We start from the raw sequence: 25739 nt of genomic DNA, 5'->3' as shown, positions 1-25739 counted from the left end.
CCCAACTGGTTGACTTTGAGTTAATCAGAAGGAAATGCGGTGGTTAAATTTATGTGTCACCTTGACCAGGCCACAGGACGCCCAGATATCTGGTTCAACACTGTTTCTGGGTATGTCCCTGAGGGTGTTTCCAGAAGAGACAGCACTAGAATCAGTAGACTGACAAAGCCAATGGCCCTCGCTGATACGAGAGGGCATCAGCCAACCCACTGAGGCCTGAATAGCACAAAAAGACAGAGGAAGGGTGAATTTGTTCTCTGCCTGACTGCTTGAGCTGGGACATTGATCTTCGCTTGCCGTCGGCACTGCTCGTTCTCAGACTTCAGACCCAGGCTGGAACCTACACCAGCTCTCTGCTTCTCAGGCCTTTGAGCTACACCACTGGCTTTCCTGGGTCTTCAGCTCACAGACAGCAGACAGCAGTCCATGGGCTTCTCAGCCTCCATAATCACGTGAGCCAATATCTTATAATAGATCTCTTTATATATATATGATATATATATGTATATATATTATAATAATATAATATGTATAATCTCTCTGTCTCTCTCCATATATACATGTATATCTCCTTGGCTTGTAGATGGCCGCCTTCTCCCTGTGTCCTCGCCTGGTCTCCCTCCATACCTGTCTGTGTCCAAATTTCCTCTTCTTATATGCACACCAGTCGTATTGGATTAGAGCTCACTCTAATGACCTCATTTTAACGTCATTACCTCTTTAATGACCCTGTCTCCAAATACAGTCACATTCTGAGCTACAGGGGGTTAGGATTTCAACATATGTATCTGGGGGGACACAATTTAGCCTATAACATTCCTCTTCTCAGAAGAAAAGATATGAAGCAAATATGACTCCTCTGAGTTCTGGGTTGGGGACACCGGGAAATGTCCCTCTGTAAATTTTTACAGTAAGTTTTAAGGGAAACAAAGTCCCTCTGGGACTGAGTGAGAGAGAGAAGCAGATGAGCAGGGTGGAAGCAGGGAGGGACAAGCCTCGTCTGGGCTCTTGGCCTGGCACTGACACCTAGTGTCCCCCTTCTCCAGATTGGAGGGAAATTTAGGGGCAGGGTCTCCACATCCCAGGTGCAGTGAGGCCTGCAAAGGAGGTTGGGGCATAGCCTTGAGGTCTGGGCACTACCTCTGGCCCAAACCGTCCACAGCTTCCCATCACTCTTGCCCTCGTAACCCAACTCCTACCTGGCCTACAAAGCCCTGTGGGTCTGGCCCCTGTCCACTTCTCTGACTTCACCTCCTCCCATCGCTCCTTCTCTCTCACTCCACTCCAGCTTGCTCCTGCCTCAGGGCCTTTGTACCCGCTGTGCCCTCTGCCTGGGAAGCTCCTGGCTGCCACCTCTCCTAGTCAGGTTGCAGGACAATTGTCTCCTTCTCAGAGAGGACTTCTCTATCTGAAGGGGCACCGTTCCCCCATCCAGCCTCCAACTTACTGCCTCCTCTTAACACCTTCACGGCACATCTGAAGCTTGTATTTTCTTGTTTACAAGTGTCTCCCTCCCAAACTCCTACACCGACAGACTGGGCTTGTCTTGCTCACCACTGCACTCTCAGTCTCTGCACAAGTAGGCGCTCGATAAATGTTTGTCAAGTGACTAAACGTCCCTCCCCAATTGCCAGGGCTGGGATGGGGAAAGGAGCCTGGGGAATATCTTCTACTACCTGGAAAGGTCTCAACAAAGATGAGACAAAGCCAGCCCCCAGCTGTGGGTGATTCTTATCAATGACGGAGACAGGAGGAGAAGGGCCCAAAAGTCCCAGGCACACACCCTGTGCCCGGCTCCAGCACCAGCCTGGGATGTTGGTGCCCCCTGGTGGAGCATCCCAGGTCAGAGCCTGCAGGGTCGGTGGCCCTGAGTGTGTTCTAGGCCCTGCCTGGCCAGCGGATGTTGCCCTTGGCTCCTGGTGGCGTGGGTGCGAGCCAGCTCCTGGAGCTGGCAGAGGTCATGCCCCAGCCATGCGGTGGCGGCCCCGTGCCTGTCTTTGGGGCCTGGACCCTGACTTCCAATCCTCCAGACACCTGGGGGTCCACTCTTCCCCCCCCCCTTGCCGAGGGACCCTGGACCCTCACCCCTGGGCCTGAGAGCAACAGGAAGGAAACCCTCTGGGCCATTCCCCATCACACACACACACACACACACACACACACACACACACACACACACACACAGGACCTGCCCTGGTCAAGACAGAAATTGAAAAAGTGAGGCCAAGAGACACACCACGCCCCCCACGCCTGTGCCCACGCTGCCCGGTCCCCCACTGTGGCGTGGCACACCATAGTAGTGGGTGTGGGAGGGGCAGCAGTCAGTGAGTATGACTCTGGGCATCTGGTCCACCTACTGCTCCTGCTGGCCTCACTGGTTGCTGCCCATGACATGCTCACGAGTAACTGGACCTCTGCCAGCCACTGGCACCAGATACCTTCACCATGCAGGCCGCCACACTCAGTGCCCGTGGCTACCATGCCGCGGCCTGCCTGGTGGCCCCCGCCCTGAGTCCTGGGCCTGGCCGGGCCTCTGCCCCGTCCTCTGGGCTGCCACCGCTGTGCCGGCTCTGCCTGTGGTGCGCCGGCCAGTGCACTGGCCTGGCGAGCAGAGGCACCATCTGGGGGCAGAAGCCGACTCCAGTTCAAATCCCATCTTTGCCACTTACTTGCCACCTGAGCTTGGACGAGACCCTGAGCCTCAGTCACCCCCTCACCGCCCGGGCTGCCTTCTTATCCCAATTTTACCACCAAGGGAATTGAGGCTTAATCGGGACACAGAATCTCCCAATGGAGGCCCTGGGATTTATATTCTTTTTTGTATTCTAGAACTTTAACTTCATCGTGTGGTTAAAGCATATTCATTTCAGAAGGAATCCTGCGCATGGTCTCTCCCTCCAGCCAGGGGTGGTCTTCTGCCATAGCCTTTTATAATATGTTGCTGCTAATTTTATCAGGGTGTCATTTGGGAAAAAAAGAGAATATTTATAATAAAGATACTTAGAAAGAATAGACTTTAATATTTAATGACTATGAGAGCTTTTAGAAAGTTCTCAGTGTCCTTCCTATTTCTCCCCTCGGGGGTTCGAGCCCAGCTCTGCCGCTGTGACTCTGGCTGAGCCGGCGCCCTGACCTCAGTTTCTCCTTCAGGAAATAGGGACAGTAGTCCCTGCCTGTCGGTGCCCAAGGGAGAGGGCTCAGCGAGTTGCAGCAAGTCAGGCTGAGGGTCTGGGTACTGGGGCCGGGAAACGTCCCCGCTGTTCCGTCGTGTCTCTCTCTGTCCAGATGCTGGGCGCCAGGGCAGCCCCAGGCCCAGCCTCAGCAGCTGCAACCACTGGCCCAGGAATGTGGGTTTGAGGGGAGCCCGGAAAGAGGCATCACGGAGGCCCCTTCCCCTGATGTGGCCGGCGGAACAATGGCCCCCCAGGAACGCCGACGTCCTGATCCACAGAGCCTGTGAACATGCACCTTACAGGGCAAAAGGAACTTTGCAGATATGATTGAGTTAAGGATCTTGAGAGGCGGAGATGATCTCCGTTGTCTGGGGGCCCTAAATATAATCCTTATAAGACGGAGGCAGGAGAGTCAGAGTCAGAGAAGGGGCTGTGATGACAGAAGCGGCGCTGGAGGGAGGGCCCTGCAGACGGTGGAAGGGGCCTCGAGAAGCAGGAAGAGGCACAGGAACAGATCCTCCCCTGGAGCCTCCAGGAGGACCACCTTGATTTCAGCCCAGGGGACCCGTCTTGGACTGCTCAAGGAGAATAAATGTGCGTGGTTTTAAGGTATTAATAAACATTTGTGGTGTTGTGTTACAGCAGCCATTGGACCCTCATACGCCTCCCAATGCAGACCCCAAGGGTGGAGGTCAGAGCCAACACTGAGGCACCCCCTCCCGCCAGCCAAGACCAGGGTCCCTGCACTCAGGCCAATGCCCGCCCAGAGACAAGAGGACCCCACCACCAGCCGTGGGAGCCAGCCCCTCCACTCTGCCTCCCCCAAACTCCAGGCCCCCCGAGTCCCTCAGTAAAAGGCCTTGGGGGAAATTGTGCTCATGTTTTCTCCCCCTCCCGCCACAGCCAGGCTGCACAGCCCCTCACGTCCCCCACCTGAGCACCCCAGCCTGCAGGTGTCCCCCTCGCCTCCTCCCTGCTCACTCCGCTGCTCCGGCATGAAACACAGGGTTTGGTGGTCAACCACCCCCCACCTGGGAGCCAATCCCTTCTGCTGGCTGGCGACCTTGGGCATGAGCGAGCCCCTCTCTGAGCCTCAGTTTCCCCAGGATGCTGCACCTTGAGCAGAGGGAGGCAGGGAGACACAGGCAGGGGTGTCTGGAGGTGGGGGGGCAGGTGTGGGGTGTCTGCCCCACAGCTCGAGGCTCCTGTGCCACCTCCTCCTCCCTCCCAGACTGCACCCGAGCCTCCCACCGCCCCCTCCCCTCCTCCAATTAAGGGTCCTCAACGCTAATCGGCAGCGGTTGACTCGGCTCCTAGCCTCGCCTCCCTAACGAGGCCTTTGTCCCCTTAATTGGCCATCTCCAGGCACTTGTCTCTGCCCCCCACCTACGCGGCCCTGCACCATATCCCAGGTCCAACTATGTGCTAATTGAGCCCTGGGGGGTGCACAGAAAGCCCCCTCCCCTCCCTGCCCTCTCGCCTCCCTATATCAGCCCCCCACCTACGGGTCCCTCAAACCTCAGGGTCCAGCTCCTGGGAGGTAGGGACAGGGAGGGCACAGGAGAGAGGCTTTGTCCTAATCCCCAGGGCGGCCTCCCCAACCTGGGCAGTGCCCACCCTCTAGAGTCCACCTCTCCTCCCGTTCCCCTCCCTAGCCCTGAGCACCCAGCCCTGGCTGCCCCCTTCTCTCCTCTTGGGGGCTGCTTTCTGACCAGCAGGAATATTGTGGGGAGTTACCCCAGATCACCCCAGCCATGCACCCCGGCGCCCCCGCAGCCCCCGGAATCTCCGAGCCCGGCCCCCAGGAGCTGTGTGCCTTCGTGAGTGGGGCAGCCGCCCACATGCTGCGCGCCCTGCACCCCCGGCGGACCCGGCCCCCCAAGAGGAGGCCCAACCACAGGAGGTTCCTGCACAACCAGATCTGCAGGTGAGGGGGCATGGATGGGGGTGTGCAGAGGGGGCAGGGAGGGTCCAGAGCCCTCGGTTTGGGGGAGACAAGGCCCAGACAGGACAGAGAGAGGTGGACCCCAGGGCTAGATGCAGTCAACATTCGACATTCATTTATTGAGCGCTTACTGTGTGCCAGGCCCCAGAGACCCATCAGTGCAAAGCAGACAAAATTCCCTGCCTTCATGGAGCCTGTGTTCCAGTGGGGGAGGCAGCTGATGAGGGACCACCAAAATAAAGTAAATGATGCGGTCTGATGCTGCAACACGGATGGACCGTGAAAACATGATGCTCAGTGAGAGAAGCCAGACACAAAAGGCCACATATTGTGTGATTCCATTTGTATGAAATGTCCACAATAGGCAAGTCCACAGAGCCAGAAGCAGATTAGTGGGCGCCAGGGCCTGGAGGGAGGGGGAGTGGGGAGTGATTGTTAATAGGTAAGGGGTTACCTTTTGGGGTGATGGAAAGTTCTGGAACTAATTAGAGGGGGTGGTTACACAACATTGTGAATGCACTACTGTCACTGAATTGCACACCTTAAAATGGTTCATTTTACGTTATGTGAATTTTACCTCAATTTAAGAAAGTTGTATGGTACGTTAGAAGGTGATAGGTGCTATGGAGGGTCTGCTGGGGGAGGGGTGACATTTTAGGTAAGGTGTCATGGAAGGCCTCACTGAGAAGTGACATTTGAGCAGAGACCTGGGGAGGAGAGGGAAGGAGTCCTGTGGATGGCTGAGGGATGAGCATGCCAGGCAGGGGGCAGCAGGTGCAAAGGCCGTGAGGCAGAAACATCCCTGGCGTGTTCCAGGACCAGTAAGAAGGCAGATGTGGCTGGAGCGGAGTGAAAGGGGGAGGGAATTAGGTTCAAAAGAATTAGGGGCCTGATCGTGGAGACCCCGTGGGCCTCTGGAGGGACTGGGCTCTGAGCTGGGATGTGGTGGGATCTGAAAGGATCCCTCTGGCTGCTGAGTGGAGCACAGACTGTGTAGGGGGCGAGGGTGGAAGTGAGAGACCAGGGAGGAGCCTACGTGGTCCAGGCGAGGGATGGTGGTGGCTCAGACCAGAGCAGGGGCTGGGGGTGTGGAGATAGGGTCCGACTCTGGGGCTTTTTGAAGGCAGAGCCAGCACTGGCTGCTTCCAGACAGGCCCTTCTCCTGCTCAAGTACTTCCCATGGCTTCCCATCGCCTCAGGACAAAGGCTCTGTCCCATCCCCTGTTCCCTTGCCAGCCTCAGCTCCCATCTAGCACTTCACCATTTAGCCTCTGGGCCTTGGCACATGCTGTTTCTTTTGCCAGGCAATACCCTTCCCTGTCTCTGGGAATGCAGATGGGGATCTACACTCCTTCATGTCTCTGCTCAAGCCTGTCCTCCCTCTCACACCCCACCCAGCCCCAACCCACCTTGCCTTGTGCTCTCCCCTCACCCTGTGACAGTAACCATTTTTTTTGTGTGTGTGTGTGTGTGAGGACGATTGGCCCTGAGCTAATATCTGTTGCCAATCTTCTTCTTTTTTTGCTAAGGATGATTGGCTCTGAGCTAACATCTGTGCCCATCTTCCTCTATTTTGTATGTGGGACGCTGCCACGGCATGGCTTGATGAGCAGCACGTTGGTCCATGCCTGGCATTCAAACCTGCAAACCCTGGGCTGCCAAAGCAGAGTGCACGAACTTAACCACTACGCCACCGGGCCAGCCCCTGACAGTAACCATTTGTTGAGCACTTGCCGTGTGCCAGGTACACTGTACTAAGGCCTTGACATACGATGTCACTTATGCTCCCAACAAACCTGGACCGTAGGTTCTATCTTTGTCACTATATTACAGACAAGGAGGCTCAGAGACTTGCCCAAGACTACACAGCTAGAGAGTGGATAGAGCCCCAGGCAGTCTGAGTCCAGAGCCCATGCTCTGTACTGCTTTGCAATCCTGCCTGGACACAGCATCTCAGGGTCTTGATGATGACGGTGATAGTGATGATGATGGAGATGGTGATGGTGGTGGTGATGATGGTGATGATGGTGGTGATGGTGGTGATGATGGTGGTGACGATGATGATGGTGACGATGATGATGGTGTTGATGGCGATGGTGGTGATGATGGCGATGGTGGTGGTGATGGCAATGGTGGTGATGGTGGTGGTGATGGTGGTGGTGATGGTGATGGTGGTGATGATGTTGATGGTGGTGGTGATGATGGTGGTGATGATGGCGATGATGGTAGTGATGATGGCGGTGATGATGGCAATGATGGTGGTGATGATGGCGATGATGGTGGTGATGGTGGTGATGGTGGTGGTGATGATGATGATGGTGGTGATGGTGGTGATGGTGGTGGTGATGACGATGATGGTGGTGATGACGATGGTGGTGATGATGGTGATGGTGGTGGTGATGATGGTGATGGTGGTGGTGATGGTGATGGTGGTGGTGATGGTGATGGTGGTGGTGATGATGGTGACGGTGGTGATGGTGGCGATGATGGTGGTGGTGATGGTGGCGATGATGGTGGTGACGATGATGGTGGTGACGATGGTGATGGTGACGACGATGATGGTGATGATGATGATGGTGGTGATGACGATGATGGTGGTGATGATGATGACGGTGGTGATGATGGTGACGGTGGTGATGATGGTGATGGTGGTGACGATGGTGGTGGTGATGACGATGGTGGTGGTGATGACGATGGTGGTGATGATGGTGATGATGGTGATGGTGGTGATGATGGTGGTGGCGGTGGTGATGATTATGATGACGGTGATGATAATGGTGATGATGATGATAATGATGGCGATGATGGTAGCTAACACTTATCTGACACTGAATATGTGCCAGGCACTGTTCCAAGCACTTTAGTATTACCTCCTACACTTAGAATGAGTATAAACGCGTTAATCCCCCACAATAACCCTAGAAGGTAGATGCTATTACCATCCTCTATTGTCAGATGAGGAAACTGAGGCATGGAGAGGTACAGTGACCTGCCCCAGGACCTGCGTTTCTGTAAGTAGGCTGCTCCTCCCAGCCAGCCCAGGACCTGGACCCAGGAGGTCTTGGAACCAAATCTCAGTAAATGGGAGCCTGGTCCAGCCTGACCCCTGCCCCCACACCACAAACCACCTTCCACCAGGATGCCCAGCCCTGGCCACGTCCAAAATGCTTACTACCACCACCCCACACACCCACCACTGAAGGGTAAAACATGCATCTCCCCAAACAGGGCCCAGCCCTGTGTTCCAGAGCCAGCCTTCTAACTCCTCTTTGCCCCCCTCATCAACTGCTCCAGGACCACTTCCCACCTTCAGTCCCCATCTGGGTTCCCTGCCGATGCCCAGTCTGGGCCCTGTGCTAATGCCAGCCCCTCACTTCCCATGTTCCCCCTCCATCCTCCTCCACTCAGGCCTCTATTGTCCCCAGGGCCAGCTTCCCTGCCGTACACCCCAGACACCCCCACCCCCTATGCCTGGCTCTGCCACATGGTCCCCAGAGACCCAGGCCGTCCCCCAGTGGCCCCGAGGGCTGCCCGGGCTGCTCCGGAACACATTCCCTTGGGCACCCAGGCTCAGCCTAAGAAAATCCAGGTCAGAGGCAAGCTCTCCTCAGCATCTTCCCACCCACGTCCTCCTCCTCCCTCTAGGTCCCCTCCAGCCCTGCCCCCCCAGGAGCCCCCACCCACCCATGCATATGGATTTTTGACTTTTTATTGAGAAAAACTTCCAACCTACAAAAAAGTCAAGACAGCTGTCGGATGCAGTAGTTCTCAAGACATGGTCCCCAGACCAGCAGCATCTGTGCCTCAGTGTCACCTGTGAATGCGTTAGAAATGCAAATTCTCCGACCCCACCCCAGACCTGCAGAACCAGAAGCCCAGGGGCCCAGGAGCCTGTGTTTTTACCAGCCCTCCAGGTGTTCTGTTGTGTGCGGGCCTAATGACCACTACGTACCATCCTTTAGATTTTACTGTCTGTAACATCTTAGCGTAGTTCCTTTATCTATATCATAAAAATAGTTTAATTTTCAAATGTCATGACTCTTCAGCCCTCACGTCATTGTATTCAGTTTGTTCAAGTCGGGGACCACAATTTGCATGTGGTTGTCATGAAGTCAGTCTCTCTGTCTCTGTCTGGCTCTCATCCTAAATCTCTCTCTCTCTCTCTCTCTCTCTTTAACCTGACCACCCACATCTGCAAGTTTCCCCTGGGGCACTCAGAGCATAACTATCCTCCTTGGCATCAAAAACGGTGTCGCACTCACTGCTCTCACTACTTTATTTAAGAGCCAGATATATATTTTTTCTTGTGGCGCAATACATATAACACAAAATTCACCATTTTGACCATCTTAAAGTGTCCAATCCAGTGGCATTTCATATATTCATAGTGTTTTGCAACCATCCCCCCGCCTCATTCCAGAACATTCTCAACACCCACAAAGGAGACCTTGTACCCATTAGTAGTCACTCCCCATCCCCCTCCCCCCAGCTTCCAGCAACTGCCAATCTCCAGGGATTTGCCTATTCCGGACATTTCCGGTAAGCAGAATCATACGATATTAGAAACACTTTTAAATAAACCTTTTTATGGAAGTTTAACACACATATAAAACAAGGCACACGTTGTCAGTGCAGAGATGGGTGGATTCTCCCACAGGGAACCAGCTAATGGAAGCAGCACTCAGACCCAGGAACAGGCCCCTGTAGTGCCTCCTTCCCAGAAGCTGCCATCGTGGTTTCTCTCACCGTCGACCTGTCAGCCTGTTTTTGGACTTGACTTAAATGGAGTCAAGCAGCACTAATTGTGAGTCTTGCTGCTTTTGCTCAATGTCACGTGTGTGCGTGCAGTTGCTAGAACTGCCATAATCGAACGCCACAGGCCGGGCGGCTCAGACAATGGAAATCTACTTTCTCGAGATTCTGGAGGCCGGAGTCTGAGATCAAGGTGTTGGCAGGGTTGGTTCCTTCTGAGGCGGCCCTCCTGGCTTGTCAATGGGGGTCTTCTCCCTGTGTCCCCACAGGGTCGTCCCTCTGCGTGTGTCCTAATCTCCTCTTATTGGATTAGAGACCATCCTAACGACGTCATTTTAACCTAAAGACTCTACCTCCAAATACGGCTACATTCTGAGGTCCTGGGGGTTAGGACTTCAACATATGAATTTTAGGGGACACATTCAGCCCATAACAGCTTGTGAGATCTGTCCATCTTGTTACTGATGGGCAGGAACGCTGGGAGAGCCCAGTGCAGTGGCTACTGCGGTCATCCGTGTGGGAGATGCTAGAGACTCCAACCAGGGGTGGTGGGGATGCTGAGAGCTGGCCCAATTCAAGAGCTGTTGGCAGTCGGTTCCACAGGGAGTCAATGTTATAGACGCACCGCTAGCCTATAGCACATCTTTATGTGAAATTTCCCTTTAAAGGCACCCTTTCCTTAAGACAGTTTTTATGTTCCTATATTGGAATATGGTCATAATAAATCTAAATGTCAAAAAAGTGCTTAGTGCTGAATTAGATGTGCTGCCTTGTGCAGTGCACAACCCCCACAGCTGTTCAGAGTTTCCTCTACAAATGGAGTCAGAAAGATTGAATTGTCAGACTCAAGAAAATGGACCCAGGGGCAGGGAGATTAGCAAAGAAAAGAAAAACAGGGAGAGAGAGAAAGGACAAACCACTCCTGGATGGCAGACAAGAGGGGACTCCTTCGTGGTCACCCAGCTAATGCCCGTCTCTCTGCAGGCAGTTTGCCAAGATCGAGGCTGCCACCCAGCGCCTGGCCCTAACTATCCTGTCCCAGGAGGCACCTCCCCAGAGACGGCCGCCCCAAAGACCGCCCCCACCGCCTCCATCCCCCTTCCTGGGGGTGGCCTGCGCTGTGGCCCCTACCGAGGCGCCCCGTGCTGGCCCCAGCCTGAGCCTGGCTGTCCTGGATGCCTCCACCCTCGACCTCTTCGATGACATTGCACTCACCCCAGAGTGTCCGTCAGTGCCATCTGACCTGTCCCATCCTGCTCCGGGCCAGCTAGACCTGAGGCACGCCCCACGTTTCTATGATCCCTTGCCTCCTACCTTGCATGACTTGGGGGGAGGCAACCAGCTCCCCTTGGCTCCTGAGGGGGGTCGGGTGGGCAGGTGGGAGGTGCCTTGTGCCTGGGATTCCCAGGGGATCCTTGAGGGCTGGGGAATCTTCTCCCCATGATGCCCAATCTCAACCCAGCCCAGGCCCTGGACAAACCAGAGACCCCCCATGACAGCTCTCCAGCCGGCCACCCCCAGGAGACCCCTCTCCCGTCCACTCCGCTCCCGGCAGCCCTTGGGAAAATAAACCAAACCCAGACTCCCACCTCCAACCACGGCCTCACGGGTCTTCTGCAAGGTCCAGCGCCCCACCTCTGCCTCTTCCGGGGACCCCCTCACTCTCTCCACCCCCCACCTTCTCCCTTCTTTCTTTACAGCCCCATCTCCGCGGCGTCTGTGCCTCCAGCTTCCTTTCACTCTGGCTCACCTCTGCCTGATGTCTGGTCTTGTCTCATTTATTCCCAAGGATTTACTGAGCACCTGCTGTGTGCCAGGCCCAGGTCTTGGGGGCGTGGGGAGGCGGAGAACTGACAATAAATGAGGACGTGGATACATTATACACTTTTAAAACGCAAGATGAATTTCCAATTTCAGATTGGAATTAGTGCTGTGAGGAAAATTAAACAGCGACCTGATGGAGCGGCTATTTGACATCAGGTGGTCAGGGATGGCCTTGAATGGTGGGAAGCTCTGGGGTGCAGGCACAGGAACAGCACGTGCAAAGGCCCTGAGGTGGGACATTGGGGGAACAGCAAGGGAGCCAGCGTGGCTGGAGTGGACAGGGGGAGAGTGGTAAGAGGTGCGGCCCCAGTGGCTGACAAAGGCAGACCACGAATGGGGAGTAGTTTGGAATTTATTCCAAGACTGATGGGAAATCCTCCCTCCGTCTCTTTCTCTCAACCCCCCTTCCCAAGCACAGAGTCTAAACAGCACAAGCCGCACCCTTCGAGGCAGGTGCTGCATAGATTGGGAAACTGCGGCTGCACAGACCACAGACTGAGCCGGGTGGATGGGGACTGAGGTTCCTGCAAGGTGCCTGGGTCTCTTTGTAAGTTTCCGTCTCGGGACAGAAGGGACAGGGTTCAAACTTCAGACCTGCCCCTGCCCTGGGCACGGCCTCCCTCCCTTTCTTTCCGCCTCAGTGGTCTGGTCTGTACAACCCGGCGGGCCGCGACCCACCTCCGCAGCTGGCCACCGCGTTCTCTGCCCCAGCATCGCGGCTCCGCCCCGGGCCCGCCCCTCACGCTCTCCGCGGCTCCCCATTGGTCGGACGCGCTGCCTTTCTGGTTCGCAAGCCTCTCCGAGGAGGGCGAAGCAGAGGCGATTGCGATTGGCCGAGAGCAGGGGCGGGGCCGAGCTAGGGCGAGCGCCGATTGGGCGGCTCGGTCTCGGTGGGCGGGACATGGACGGCGCTGGGATGGCCGGGCGGGCCGAGTGCCGGGACCGGGAGAAACGGTGACCCGACTCGGGAACTCGGTTGTGGGACCTGAGAGGTGGAAGTCCGCGCTCCGAGAGGTGAGTGTCTCCCAGGCCCCACCTGCGGAGGGCCAGGCCGGCTCGAACCCGGCGCCCTCCGGGCCAGCCTCCCTCGCCGCCCGCCAGCGCTGCGGGGACCCGACCTTCCCGCCTGAGGCTCGGCCAGGACGTCCCGGGCCGAGGTCGCCCGGCCGGGGGGAGGACTCCGCCCCGGCCCTGGGGAGTCGGCTGCCAGGGACGCGCCCGCCGCCTCTGCTCCCCGGGCCAAGTTTCGCATCATCCCTGCGGGGTGGGTGGGTTTGACCCCCACTTCTCCGAGGAGGAAACTGAGGCTCAGACACCGTGCAACTTGTCCCGGTCACACAGCCGGGGAGTCCGGGCTGCAGGGCTGGGCCCCCCGAGACCACGAGACCACGTGGGGATCTCAGCAGCCCCACCGCCTCCCAGGTTGACGCCCACCTCAGGCCGCTCCTCCTCCGAGCGCCGTCTTGGACTTGCTCATCACTCTCCACGACGCCCCCAAATCTGTCTTCAACCTAGGTTCCCTCCCCGCATTCACACTCACACACTCCCCCCCGACCACCAAATTTTTCATCTCCCAAAATCATTCCCTTCCCCAGGTCCCCGGCTAGTCCCTGAGACCTGCCACCCACCAGATGGAAACCTAGGGGTCTTCCTGCCTCCCCAAACCAGTCCCACCTGCCCCCTGAATCTCTCCATCCTGCCCCCTCCTCTCTGTCCCCTCTGCCTGAACAGGAGCCCAGGCCTCACCCTTGCCCCCCTGGACCCCAGCCCCAGCTTTCTCCCTGTCCAACCTCCAGTCCAGCCCCACAGTGGCCAGTGAGGCCTCCTCATTTTATTTCATTTTGAAAACTTTTTATGGAAGTATACTACATATGCAGGAAAACCTACAAATCACAAATACACAGCTCAAATAAATTTTCACAAAGCCAATGCTTGGTGGAAACAGCATCCAAATCCAGAAGTCAAACATCTCCCACACCCTAGAATTCCCCCTTGTCCCCCCTTCACCGTCCCCCAAGGATAACCATTATCATAACTTCAACGCCACTAGTTTTGCTGGTTCTCCATTTATGTAGCTATTTTACAGTATTGTAGCTATTCCTGGTTATGTAACCTGTTACACATTGTCCACAGTTCAGAAGGAGAAGGGTAGACACGAGTCAAATCTCCTTCAGACTCTGTCCTCAGGGACCAGTTCTGCCCCCTGAACTACTTTTTCCTTTTGTGCCTGCGGGAGGAAGCAGATGTGGACATAAGCAGTACACACATCTTTTTTTTTTTTTTTTTTTTTGGCGTAAATGGGACCTCTGCCATCCACACTGTTTGGTATTTTTTCCCACACTGTTAACATCTCTTGGACGCCTTTCCATATTGCTACTTAAAGAGCTTCCTTGTCATTTTTCCTGGCTGCAAGGAATTCCGTAGTATGGATATACCGAAACCTCCGTCACCAGTACTCCCACCGTGGACATGTAGATTTATTTCTGCTCCTGAAGAGTCCCACAGTGAATAACCTTGCGTCGTTTCACACGGACGTCTGCAGGATAAATACTTAGCAGCGAGTTTTCTGGGTCAGAAGGTTCGTCTATCTATAATTTTGAGAAATGTGGCCACATGGTCTCCCTCGGGGCTCTGCATAGGTCTCCTACCAGCACAAGGGGCTGCAGACATCTGTCCTAGGCTTTCGGACGTTCCGGGCCCCGCCTGACCCTCCCTCGCGGCTCCTGAAGCGTTAACAGGTGGGTGGGAGCGCGGGGAGCTCTCCAGGTGGAGGGGCTGCACCGGCAGAAGCCCTGAGGTGGGGCGTGGCCGGCCTGGCTGGAGCGTCCCCGGCGCCTTGCAGGAGGCATTACCTCTTACTCCTGAGGCCAGTGGGAAGGCATGGGCGGGGGGGGGCGGGGGGGGGGGGAGACAGGGGAGTAGCGGATTGGCTGGGGCAGAGCGGGGGGAGCGCCGATTGGGCGGCTCGGTTTGGGTGGGCGGGACGTCAGATCTGTGCTTTCAAGAAGACTGTTTTCTCTCTGTCTTCGCTTCCTCGGGGAGAAGTTTGGTGACTCTGCCGAGACACATCAGGTTCCCTAGAAATCCCCCCGTGATCACAGTTGTAATTATGTGGTTAATTAACTTTGTGTGGTTTTGTTTTTGAGGGAATTTCCATTCCATTTTTTCAATTGGGATAAAATTCACATAACATAAAATTCACCATTTCCAACCATCCACTAGTTTTTAAATTTCAGCTATGTCACATATAGGAAACATTTTCTGTGGTAGATGTGTTCGGCTGGAAGAAGGATCATAAACGCCTGTGTGTGCTCTCCACCCAGCTGTAAAACTTTACCCCTGACTGTTAGCCGTCTTGCCCTCCACAGGGTGGGTCCCCAGGGTGTCCTCTGTCCTAAATAAATTAACAGATAAGTGAGTGAGCACGCAGAGCGGGAGGGAGCTGCAGACAAAAGCTGGGCTGGAACCACCAGCAGTGCAGCACTCGGGGAGCCAGAGACACAAGCCCCCCGGGGGCACAGGTGGGGACCTACTGAGACTCGAGACTCAGACACTGGGAGTCGGAGCCACTCTGACGTGGAGGCAGGCATGCCTCTAGTCGCCGGACCTTGGGCAAGTCCTGGCCCCGAGGCCTCATTGTCCTCTCCTGTAAGGGCCCCCCTAGCCCCGCCTGTTCTTGTTCTTTTTCTTTTTTCAAAATTGTGGTAAAATATACATAACATAAAATTTACCATTTTAAAGTACACAATTAAGTGGCATTTAAGTGCATACATGATGTTGTGCAACCACCACTACTTTGTTTTTTTTTTTTCAGTGAGGAAGATTCGCCCTGGGCTAACATCTGTTGCCAGTCTTCTTTCTGCTTGAGGAAGATTGTCGCTGAGCTAACATCTGTGCCAATCTTCCTCTATTTCTGTTTGTGGGACGCCACCACAGCATGGCTTGATGAGCTGTGTGTAGGTTGGCGCCTGGGATCCAAACCAGAGAACCCCTGGCTGCCAAAGCAGAGCCCGTGAACTTAACCACTATGCCACTGGGCCGGCCCACACCACTACTTTCTAGTTCCAGAACGTTTTCATCTCCTCAAACAGAAACTCAGCACCCATTAGGCAGTCCCTCCTCATTCCCCTGCCCCTAGTCCCCAGCAACTGCCAGTTCGCTTCCTGTCTCTGTGGGTTTGACCATTGTGGACATGTCATCTAAATGCAGTCAGGCGATGTGCGGCCTTGAGTGACTGGCCTCTCTCACTGAGCGTAATGCTTTTGAGGTTCATCCGTGATGTAGCGTGTATCAGCGCTTCATTCCTTCTAGGGCTGAATAATACTCCTCTGCACAGGTACCCCAGCCTTTCCTTCTAAGACCTCGGGGGGCGTTCAGCCAGCGTGATTTACACATGAGTAGACTGAGTTTCAGAGGCCAAGTAGGGGAGTCAAACTTGAAATATCCAGAATACTGCCACCCCACCCCGGCCGCAGAGGCAGGCGGTGCAGCCCAGGAGGATGTGGCTCTTTTTCCCTCAGGAATCACATCCCACTCCCACCCCCATCCCCGCCAGTGGGCCCTTGGGCAGGTCACTCCTCTGCTCCAGCCTCGGGTTCCTCCTGGGGGTGGGTGAGGATCACAGTTGGAGCTTGTGATGCGGCGGGGAGGCTGGTAATGTTGACACTGAGACGTCTCCAGGAAGGAGAAGGCTTCCTGGGGCTCCGGGAGAGCGGGGCTGGGAGCACGGGGGTGGACAAGGTCCGAGAAGGCTTCCCAGGGAAGTGACCTCCTGGCTAAATAGGACACATTGAGAAAGAAGTACCTCCTGGCCCAGGAAACAGCAGATGCAAAGGCCTGCAGGAAGGAAGAAAGAAGTTTGTGAAGCACCTTGCGGGCCATCAAGGGTCTAAGTGCATGGACCCTGGACATGCGGAGGGGCCCTCTCCCTGCCTGACCTCGCCCCTCTGCCCGTCCCCAGGACATGGCGGCTCTGAAGCCCAGCGTGGGCCGACTCATCCCTGGATCATCCATCCTTTTCCTGTGCGACATGCAGGAGAAGTTCCGCTATGTCGCGTACTTCCCCCAGATTGTCTCTGTGGCCGCCCGCATGCTCAAGGTACGGGTCCCTTCTCCCTCAGACCAGGCCCCTGAGCCCCCAGGCCCCTCTCTGGGGCTCAGGCCCTTGTTCCCCTTCCCTGGCACAGGTAGCCCGGATGCTGGAGGTGCCAGCCGTGCTGACGGAGCAGTACCCAAAAGGCCTGGGTGCCACGGTGCCCGAGCTGGGGGCTGAGGGCCTGCGGCCATTCCCCAAAACCAGTCTCAGCATGGTGCCCGTGGTGCGGCAGGAGCTGGACTCGAGGCCCCAGCTGCGCTCTGTGCTCCTCTGTGGCATCGAGGCACAGGCCTGCATCATGGTGAGACCCTTACTGACTCTCAGGAGCCCCCATTCTCACCTGGAACCCTCCCATCCTAAAATGATCCTTTCCTGACCAAGAACCCTCTATCCTCCTGGCAAGACCCTTTTCCTGACCCCTGACCCCCCTCCTGACCTGGGCCCTTCATCCTCACTCAGGACCCCTCTCCTTAGCTGAGGCGCCCATCCTGCCTAGGGTCCCGCTGTAACCTGGGGGCCTCCTGCCCGGATCCACGCCTCCCTCATCCCCATCCCAGCTCCCCAGTGCCTCACCAGGGACCCCTGTTCTTGTCTGGGGTTGACCCTGATCTCTCTCTGCTCCCAGAACACAGCCCTGGACCTCCTGGACCGGGGGCTGCAGGTCCACGTGGTGGTGGATGCCTGCTCCGCCCGCAAGTAAGAGGGTCCCGCGAGGGGTGGGTGCATGTGAGGTGCGGGTGGGGCGCCCAGGAAGAACCAGGGGGCAGGATCTCTGCCGAGTTTGCCAGAGTCTGGATGTCCAGGCCACAGCAGCGACATTCTCTCCCCCTGTAGCCAGGTGGAGCGGCTGTTGGCACTGGCCCGGATGCGGCAGAGCGGCGCCTTCCTCTCCACCAGTGAAGGGCTCATTCTGCAGCTTATGGGTGACGCCACCCACCCCCGTTTCAAGGAGGTACTGGCCCCTGACCTCCCCCGCCTCCCCTCCAAATGGCAGATATCTCTTCAGCACACACCATGTATTCGCAGAATACACCGGGGAACATGGCAGGCTGCCACGTCCAGGGGGACTAAGTTTAGGGGGGGAGAGCCCATCAACACCATAAATCCATGACAGGAGACGCTGTCGGGCGGCCATGAGGACTGTGGAGAGAGAGAAAGCAGGGGAGGGGATTGGATGTCAGGGGGAAAGGAGGGGTTGCACAGTGGTCCAGAGGCCTCCTGGGAGAAGGTGATTTAGAGTGAAATGAGGATGGGAGCAAGCCAGGCAGACACAGGGAAGAACAGTGCATCAGAGGCCCTGTAGCTGGGAGCCCCTTGACCCCCTCCCCCCTTCCCCTCCATCCCCTCCTCCCGTCTCTGGCACTCAGGTCCAGCCTCCACACCCACCACCCAAGTGACCTTCCTGGTACCCAGGTCTGAACAGGTAGCCCCCGCTGCTTCACACCTTGGCCCTCAGGATAATGTGACATGCTCGAACTTGACGTTCCTGGCCCTCCTTGTTCAGTTCTGTGGAGCATTCATTGAGCACCTACTGTGTGCCAGCCACTGTGGCAGGCCCAGTCTATTCAATTACACACTCTGGCCTGGAGCTGGGAAGGGAATGTGCAGAGCATGTGAGAGAAATTGGGTGGGGGCAGCCAGGAGTGGGGAGGCCCCTCCTGGGGGTGGCCTTGAAGCAGAGATTTGAAGGCATCCAAAAGTGTTCCTGGCACAGGGAACAGCTAGGGCAAAGGCCTGGAGGTGGGACTGCACCTGCCTTATTCAAGGGACCCTAGCAGCGCATGGCGAGCACCGGCTGACTGTGGGAGGAGGGGAGGAGCCCGAGGGAGTCGTCCCAAAGATTTGGGATTTTAGAAGATTCGGGATTTTAGCGATGGATGGGCAGCCACGGAGGTTTAGTGCAGGGGAGCTGGCCACGGTCAGATCTGCAGTTTGGTGCTGGGTGGCCAATGATGCAGGCCGGTAGCAGGAAGGAGGAAGACCAGAGAGGAGGCAGTGGGGATGCCGGCTTTGCTTACTTGGATTTTTCGCTTTCTGGAGGTATGCATGCTGGCTTGCTGACGGCTCCGATGTAGGAGATGGCAGCCCGAGAGAGGCGCCAGGTTTTCAGCTCCCGCAGCTATGCTCTGCCCTCTACTGACTAGGCAAGGATGGCGAGTTTGAGAGGTCAAGTGACAACCGATATCTAAGAGGCAGTTGGATAAAAGACTCTGGAGTTGAGGGGCAAGGCGGGCTGGATTTGGGAATTGACGGATGGGAGAGGTGAGATTACTTAAGAAGAAGCCCCAGGACAGAGCTGTCATCCTTAGTGGTCCAAGCCAGCAAAGTTGACCAAGATGGCAGGTGGTCAGGAGCTAAGCCAGGCAGTTATGGTGAAAGGGAGGCCCCAGGAAAAGTTTTGAGAAGCGGGACTGTTTGGTCTGGCCGGTTGCTGCCTAGAGGACAAGGGAGATGAAAATGGAGAAGTGTCCCTTGGATCTGTCACGGAGACGGGCCTGCGCTCTTCCTGACTTGCCCTCTTCCCCACAGATCCAGGAGATCATCAAGCAGCCTGTCCCGGACACCGGGCTGCTGGGCCTCTTCCAAGGCCAGAACCCCCTCTTTCAGTGAACACCGACCCTGCCTCCAGGGGAGCCCACCCTCTTGTCACCGGGATGGGGAAAGCGCTTTCCCCCCATCCTTGGATCCCAAGAGTGGTGCGATCCACCGAGAGTACCGCCCTCTTGGGAAGGGAAGCAGGTACTGCCTTGCCATTGGGCGACAGCTCCAGGAAATGCAAATGACCCTCCTGGAAGCTGGGCGGGAGTTGGCCGAGGGGAGCTGGAGGCGGGGCTCGGCCCCGGGCCACTTCACGGGGCGGGGAGGGGAGGGGGAGTCACAGACTGTGTGGGACCCGGACTCGCAGAATAAACATTGATGTGGCTGTGGACCGAACCATTCTTGGGTTTGGGGGGTATCCTGGGGGCGACTGGGGGCCGCGGGCGGAAGGAAGAGGGGTCCCCAGCAGGTGGGGAGGGGGAGGTGCCTTTTCTCAGCTCCAAGCCGGCGCAAGGCAAAGGCGAGCGCTGGCCACTGTCACATCTGCACGAAAGCCGGCGCGCATCTGCTTGGAAAGGAGCTGCCGGCCTGGGTCGCCCCACACGCTGCCGGCCGCCCCCCCACCAGCGCGCGCGCACACGCCCAGCCCGGCTGGCTCGCAGACACGCGCTCGCTCTGCCTCCCCCGGCCGGCCCCCCACGCCGCCGCCACCCCCGACCCCCCAAGGGTCCCGCATCCGGAAAGTGAGGTGAGCGCGACCGTACCCCGGTGCGGAGGGGGAAACTGAGGCACGGGGGACCTGGGGACGGGGAGGAAGGAAGAGACAGGCATGCGGATGCATGGATGAATGGATGGGAAGAAGGACAAACAGCTTCATCTAAGTGGTCCCTGTTCCCCTAAGACGCAGAAGTCCGGGGATCCACATGAGGGCTCCCTGAATTCTGCAGCCCCCTTGGAAATCTGGGAGTCGGGACTGTACGGACCCCCAGTCAGGACTCCTGTGCCCCTTGAGGTTCGCAGTCCTTGCACCTCCCCCCCAACCTTGGGGACCTAAGAAGGCAACCTCTGAGTCCCCCAGGGACTCAGAGCTCTCAGCTAGCCCGTCCCCCACCGGGGAATCAGAGCCCCCCGAACCCTGGATCCCAGACTCCTCACAGAAGGCCAGGTCCCTGAGACCCCGGCGTCCCAGCGCCCAGCACCCCTCTCCCCAGGGACCCGGGAGTCCCAGCCTCCCCCTTCCTCCAGGACCCCGTGGGACCCGGCGTCGGCGCCCCCGGCCCCCGCCTTCCGGATCCAGGTGTCCCCCCTCCTCACCCCCCAGCCTGAAGCTTCGCGTCTCGGAGGCCGCGCTCGCGTCGCCATGGCAACGGGAGTCTATTTTGCGCTGGGAACACACAGCTCCCGCCGCAGCGCCCCCCCCCGCCCCTCCACCTGGGCCTGAGTGAGAGTGGGGGGCCCGGGGAGGGAGGTGGGGGTCCGAGGGTGGGGGGAGACACAGAGACACTCAGAGGGACAGAGATCTGTAGACAGCAAACCTGGAGAGAGACACAGATGGAGACACGGAGTCAGAGAGGTAGAGAGAGATGGGGATGAGGAGACGGGGCGGGAGGGGGGGCGCACCGAGACGGGATGTGAAGACAGAGACGGAGACTGGGCAGAGGGACGAAGGAAATAAATGCTGGCCCAGAAAATTGAGGCTCAGAGAAGGGGACAGCAAGAGACAGACGCTGGGACAGAGACGCAGAGACGCGATGAGACACGTAGAGAGAGACACAGGCTAAGAGAGACCGTGACCCGGGGCAGATCCCGTTCGAGACCAGAGACCCGCCGTTGGGCCCAGGGAGGGGCGGTGGAGGAGGGTCCCGGCGGGACACATGGACCCAGAGACGCAGAGACGCCCAGAGACAGAGAGACACACGAGACAGGAGGGCCTAGGGACCTGGGCGGGGCGCAGGGACCGGGCTGGGCCGGCCGCGGGAGCGCGTCGGCAGGGTCCGCGTCTCTCCCTCTGTCCCGCCTCCCTGGCGGCGAGCCGGGGGCGGCGCCGGATCCCCCACCCCACCGCCCCCCATCCGGACCCCTCCCCTTCTCCCTCCGCTTTCCCACCTGCGGTCCGCCTCCTCTTGAACCAACTCCCGCCGCCTCCTGTCTGTTTTCCACATCCGCACCCGGAGCTGACCCTCACCCAGATATTCCTAGAAGCCCCTCCCTTTGCACTTGGACCCCGTGCGACCCCCGCCCCCTCCGCCCCCACCCGCGGAGCCCCCACAGTCCCCAACTCCCGGGAAAGGGCCTCTGACTCTTTTTCTGGGTCTTTGCCCGCCCCCCGCCCGTCTCTGTCCCCCTCATTCTCTCTGCGTCCCTGTCCCCCCCCTCTGGTTCCCTGTCCCCCCCCCTCTGGTTCCCTGTGCCCCCCTCCCTCTGGTTCCCTATCCCCGTCTCTCTCTGGACCCCTGTCCCCCTCTCTCTCTGTGGCCCTGTCCCCCCCATCCCTGTTCCTCCTTCTCTCTGGGTCCCTGTCCCCCTCTCTCTGGGCCCCTGTCCCCCTCTCTCTCTGGATCCCAGTCCCCCTCTCTCTCTGGGCCCCTGTCCTCCCCCCCGGGTCCCTGTCCGCCCCCCTCTGGGCCCCTGTCCTCCCCCCTCTCTGGGCTCCTGTCCCCCTCCTCTGGGCCCCTGTCCCCCCCCCGGGCCCCTGTCCCCCCCTCTCTGAGCCCCTGTCCCCCCCTCTGGGCCCCTGTCCCCCTCTCTCTCTGGGTCCCTGTCCCCCCTCTCTCTGAGCCCCTGTCCCCCCCCTTGGGCTCCTGTCCCCCTCTCTCTCTGGGCCCCTGTCCCCCCCTCTCTGGGCCCCTGTCCCCCTCTCTCTCTGGGTCCCTGTCCTCTCTCTCTGGGTCTCTGCCCCCCATCAAGGCTCTCTCCCTGTCCTTCTCCCCAAGGCCTGCTCCATCTCATTCTCCACTTCTTGGCTTCTCAGGAGGCAACTCACCTGGCCCCATCCAGCCCACCCAGCCCTGGCCCCCACCCTAGCTGTCAAGATGGAGGGGTTGGGGGTGGGGCACAGTGCTGTGCAGGGAGCAGGTGGGGAGACAGGGGTTCTCCAGGAGCCCAGGGACCCAGGGGCCTGCTCTGGGACCCCTCCTCAAGCTGGTTCCCTGATCTCTGTCCCCACATCTGTGTCTCTCAGGTCCTGGGCTGGGGCAAAGGGCACAACCAGACCTCTGGCTCTGAGCTGCTGGGCATGGGAGGTGCAGGAGGGGTGAGATTGGGGCTCCTTCCTCTCCAGCTGTGGAGGAGGAAGTGCCTTTGTGTGTGTGAGAGCAGGGTGGGGCTGTGGGGGGTGTCACATGCCTGCTTCCAGACTCTCCACCACTGCGGGAGGGTGTGTTTGCACACGTGTGTGCACCCACGAAGTTGCATGACTGTGGGCTGTCATGTGTGTGGTTGTGTGTCCATGTGTAGCTGGTTTGGGCAGGTAGGTCCCTAGCCATCTTCCTGGGCTGTATTGGTCCCAGTGTGTCACGGTGCCTGAGATGGTGTCTGGGCCTAGGCGCTGTGGGCTGAGCCATGCACAGAAATGCATGGCTGTGCTCATGTGGAGCTGTGCGTACGTGTGTTGGGACCAGGTGTGCCACCAGGATGACACTGGGTGTCCTTGTGTGTTGTGTCTGGCACACTGTGTGTATATAAGGTCTGTTGTGTGTGAGATAAGGGAGGAACTGGTCCCCCTGGACCCTTGGTCTGGATAGGCCACTGTGTCTGTAGGTGTGTGTCCCCGCCCCACCTGTAGGTTCTGCCCAGCAGTGGGGCATGTGAGCAGGGGTAGGAGGCTGCGGGGCCTCCATCGGGAGAGGGGTCGTGTGTGCATGTGTGCTGTGTCTGGGCTTGAGGAGATGATGACACCGTTCCCACCCCTGAGTTGTCAATAGCCTGGAGTTGTGTCTCCCTGGGTGTGTGCAGTCGGAGGAGACGATGGGACTGTTAGTAGAGGGAGCCTAGTGGAGGCTTGGCCCAGAATGGGGACTGAGCGGGCACACTGCTAGCCCACACGGCAGCCTTAGTGCAGATGCGACAAAGGTGTCCCCTGGCCCAATGCAGCTCCCCAGCGTCTATGGTTTGGCACCCTTGTGTGAGTCTGGAAAGGGTGCCCCTTCCCGCAGATGGATACAGCCCCACCAGCATGCCTTAGGAAGGAGAGCCCAGCTGGATTCCAGCCAGACCCCCCTGTGCAGTGCACAACCTGCCCAACCGTATGTGGCAGCCCTCAATGAATGAAGGAATCCACATCGCCACGTGCATGTGTCACTGTTGGAAGGGGTGTGTCTGTGTGCATCTCAACCCACATTTCTCTGCATGGGATAAAGGCATCCATGTTCTATGGGTGGTGGTACCCAGAGCCTTGAGTTCAATGCCTAGCTCCACTGCTCAGGCACTATGGAGCTCAAGCAAATGATGGGACCTCCTAGAACCTTGGTGTCCTTATCTGAAACGCGTATGAGAAAGAGAGAGGGAGGCAGAGAGAGAACATTCATCCCTGCAATAATATTTATTGAACACCTACTATGTGTTCTGTGGATACAACAGGGAACAAGACAGACAAAAACATCAGCCTTCGTGGGGTTTGTAGTCTAGTGGGGGAAACAGACCCTACGTCCGTACACAGACCATGCGGCAAGGAGAGAGGAGCTGTGAGAGATCGAAAGTCTGGGGGCGCTGTTTCAGACAGGACGGGGAAGCCTCACTGAGAGGACGGGTGAGGGGCAGTTGAAGAAAGGAAGGGGCAAGCCAGACCTGCAGGAAGAGGGTCCCTGGCGGAGGGGACAAAAGGCAGGTGGGGACCCCTCAGGCATGGGACCTGGAAAGGTATGGAGAAGGGAAGGATGGGAGAAGAGTCTGGATTTTATTCTAGGTGTGAGGGGGAACCAGTGGGTGGTTTGAGCAGGGGAATGGGTGATGTCATCTGACCTATGTTGGTCATTTTTCATTTGTTTTTTAAAATTATGGTAAAAATACACATAAACTGTGTATTTCAAAATTAGTTAACACGGTTAACTAATTTTAAGTGTACAGTTCAATGGCATTTAGTATATTCATAATATTGTGCAACCATCAGCGCTATCTAGTTCCAGAACATTTTCATCACCTCAAATAGCAGTCACTCCCCATTCCCCCCTCCCCCTAGCTCCAGGGAACCACCAACCGGCTTCCTGTCTGTGGATTTGACTACTGTGGACATTTCATACAAATGGACTCATACGATACGTGGCCTTTGGTGTCTGGCTTCTCTCACTGAGTATCACGTTTCTGAGGTCCATTCATGTATCAGTGCTTCATTCATTTTCAGGGCTGAATCATATTCCACTGTGTGGACAGACCACACTGTGTTTATCCACTCATCCGTTGGTGGACATTTGGGTGGTCTCCACTCTGGGGACATCATGAATAGTGCTGCTCTGAACATTTGTGTGTAAGTTTTGTGTGAACGTGTTTTCAGTTCTTTGGGGCACATCCCTAGGAGTGGAATTGCTGGGTCATATGACAACTCTATGTTTAACTTTTGAGGAACTGCCAAACTGCTTTCCACAGTGTGGGCCAAGCCACTTCTCAGATGCCCGTTAAACACCAAGTACAGGCGTTAAGTAGGCGGTGGAGTGGGGTGTTCTAGCCGGGAGTTCGGGGGAGGGGCCAAGCGGAGTTAAATAGGAAAGCTGGATCCCCATGTGGGACGGGGACCTGGCTGAGTGAGGCTTGGGGAGCCTCAGCCCCCCATAACCCTCTCCCCATCCCCACCCCCAGCAGCTTTGTTGATAACAGTGTGGTCCCCAGAAACACATGCACTCAATGGAAAGGAACAATTGATGCAAATAATACCTAACGATATTTACTAAAGGAGTCCCACCTACCCACCGTCCCCCCTTCCTCTTACTACGTCATTTCTTCACGGCTTCCTTCATAACTTTTTAATATTTCTTCATAATAGTTTCCAACATGTATCACACTGATTCGTGTCTGTGGACTGGCTCTCTCCCCTCACTAGAAGGTAAACTCCACGAAGGCAGGGACCCTCATGGGTTTATTCACCTCTGCATCCTCAGTGCTCAGTTCTACGGTTGCCATAGAAACAGCCAGGAAGACCCGCCTCACCTGGCCCCTGACTCCCGCTATCTTCTCCATCGCCCTTCTCATCCCGGGTCTCCTCCTGAAATAACCACAGCAAATCCTTCCATACCCATGTGGCACCTGCACGAGGCCAGGCACCTACTGAGCTCTTCACACACACTCACTCAGTTCGTCCTTCCAACCGCCAGGTGATCGCCATCCTAATGCACATTTTACAGATGGGGAAACTGAGGCACGGGGGGACTTAGGTAATGAGGCATTGCTACCCTGCCTCTCCGGCTGTGCCTGGAGAGGTGTT

General features: G+C 57.1%; 2 protein-coding genes across 3 annotated transcripts; both read left to right on the top strand.

Annotated features, from left to right (window-relative positions):
• Positions 1-4927: 4927 nt before the first annotated feature.
• Positions 4928-11314, top strand: C34H19orf85 (chromosome 34 C19orf85 homolog). Its single transcript, XM_058531019.1, has 2 exons — positions 4928-5100; positions 10855-11314. Exons 1-2 carry the CDS (start codon positions 4928-4930, stop codon positions 11312-11314), a joined length of 633 nt encoding a protein of 210 aa, XP_058387002.1.
• Positions 11315-12606: 1292 nt separating this feature from the next.
• Positions 12607-19721, top strand: ISOC2 (isochorismatase domain containing 2). 2 transcript variants are annotated; one of them, XM_058530329.1, is made up of 6 exons: positions 12607-12708; positions 16655-16792; positions 16881-17090; positions 17415-17485; positions 17624-17741; positions 19319-19477. In XM_058530329.1, the coding sequence occupies exons 2-6, from the start codon at positions 16658-16660 to the stop codon at positions 19397-19399; spliced, it is 615 nt and encodes a 204-aa protein (XP_058386312.1). In that variant the 5' UTR covers positions 12607-12708; positions 16655-16657; the 3' UTR covers positions 19400-19477. The 2 variants fall into 2 exon arrangements, with proteins under 2 accessions (XP_058386312.1, XP_058386311.1); XM_058530328.1 differs by lacking the exon at positions 17624-17741 and having other exon boundaries at positions 19319-19721.
• The last annotated feature ends 6018 nt before the right edge of the window (positions 19722-25739 follow it).

This window comes from Diceros bicornis, chromosome 34 (assembly GCF_020826845.1).
Source record: "Diceros bicornis minor isolate mBicDic1 chromosome 34, mDicBic1.mat.cur, whole genome shotgun sequence".
In the NCBI taxonomy this organism is placed as follows: domain Eukaryota; kingdom Metazoa; phylum Chordata; class Mammalia; order Perissodactyla; family Rhinocerotidae; genus Diceros; species Diceros bicornis.
The sequence above is the reverse complement of the archived record's forward strand: the minus strand, read 5'-3'. Positions and strand labels throughout refer to the sequence as shown.

Excerpts from the sequence above, each read along its gene's own strand:
- ISOC2 (XM_058530328.1), top strand. The coding sequence starts at position 16,658 with ATGGCGGCTCTGAAGCCCAGCGTGGGCCGACTCATCCCTGGATCATCC. Across the intron at positions 16,793-16,880 it reads TGGCCGCCCGCATGCTCAAG|GTAGCCCGGATGCTGGAGGT; the intron begins GTACGGGTCCCT and ends TCCCTGGCACAG. Across the intron at positions 17,486-19,318 it reads GATGCCTGCTCCGCCCGCAA|ATCCAGGAGATCATCAAGCA; the intron begins GTAAGAGGGTCC and ends TCTTCCCCACAG.
- C34H19orf85 (XM_058531019.1), top strand. The coding sequence starts at position 4,928 with ATGCACCCCGGCGCCCCCGCAGCCCCCGGAATCTCCGAGCCCGGCCCC. Across the intron at positions 5,101-10,854 it reads CTGCACAACCAGATCTGCAG|GCAGTTTGCCAAGATCGAGG; the intron begins GTGAGGGGGCAT and ends GTCTCTCTGCAG.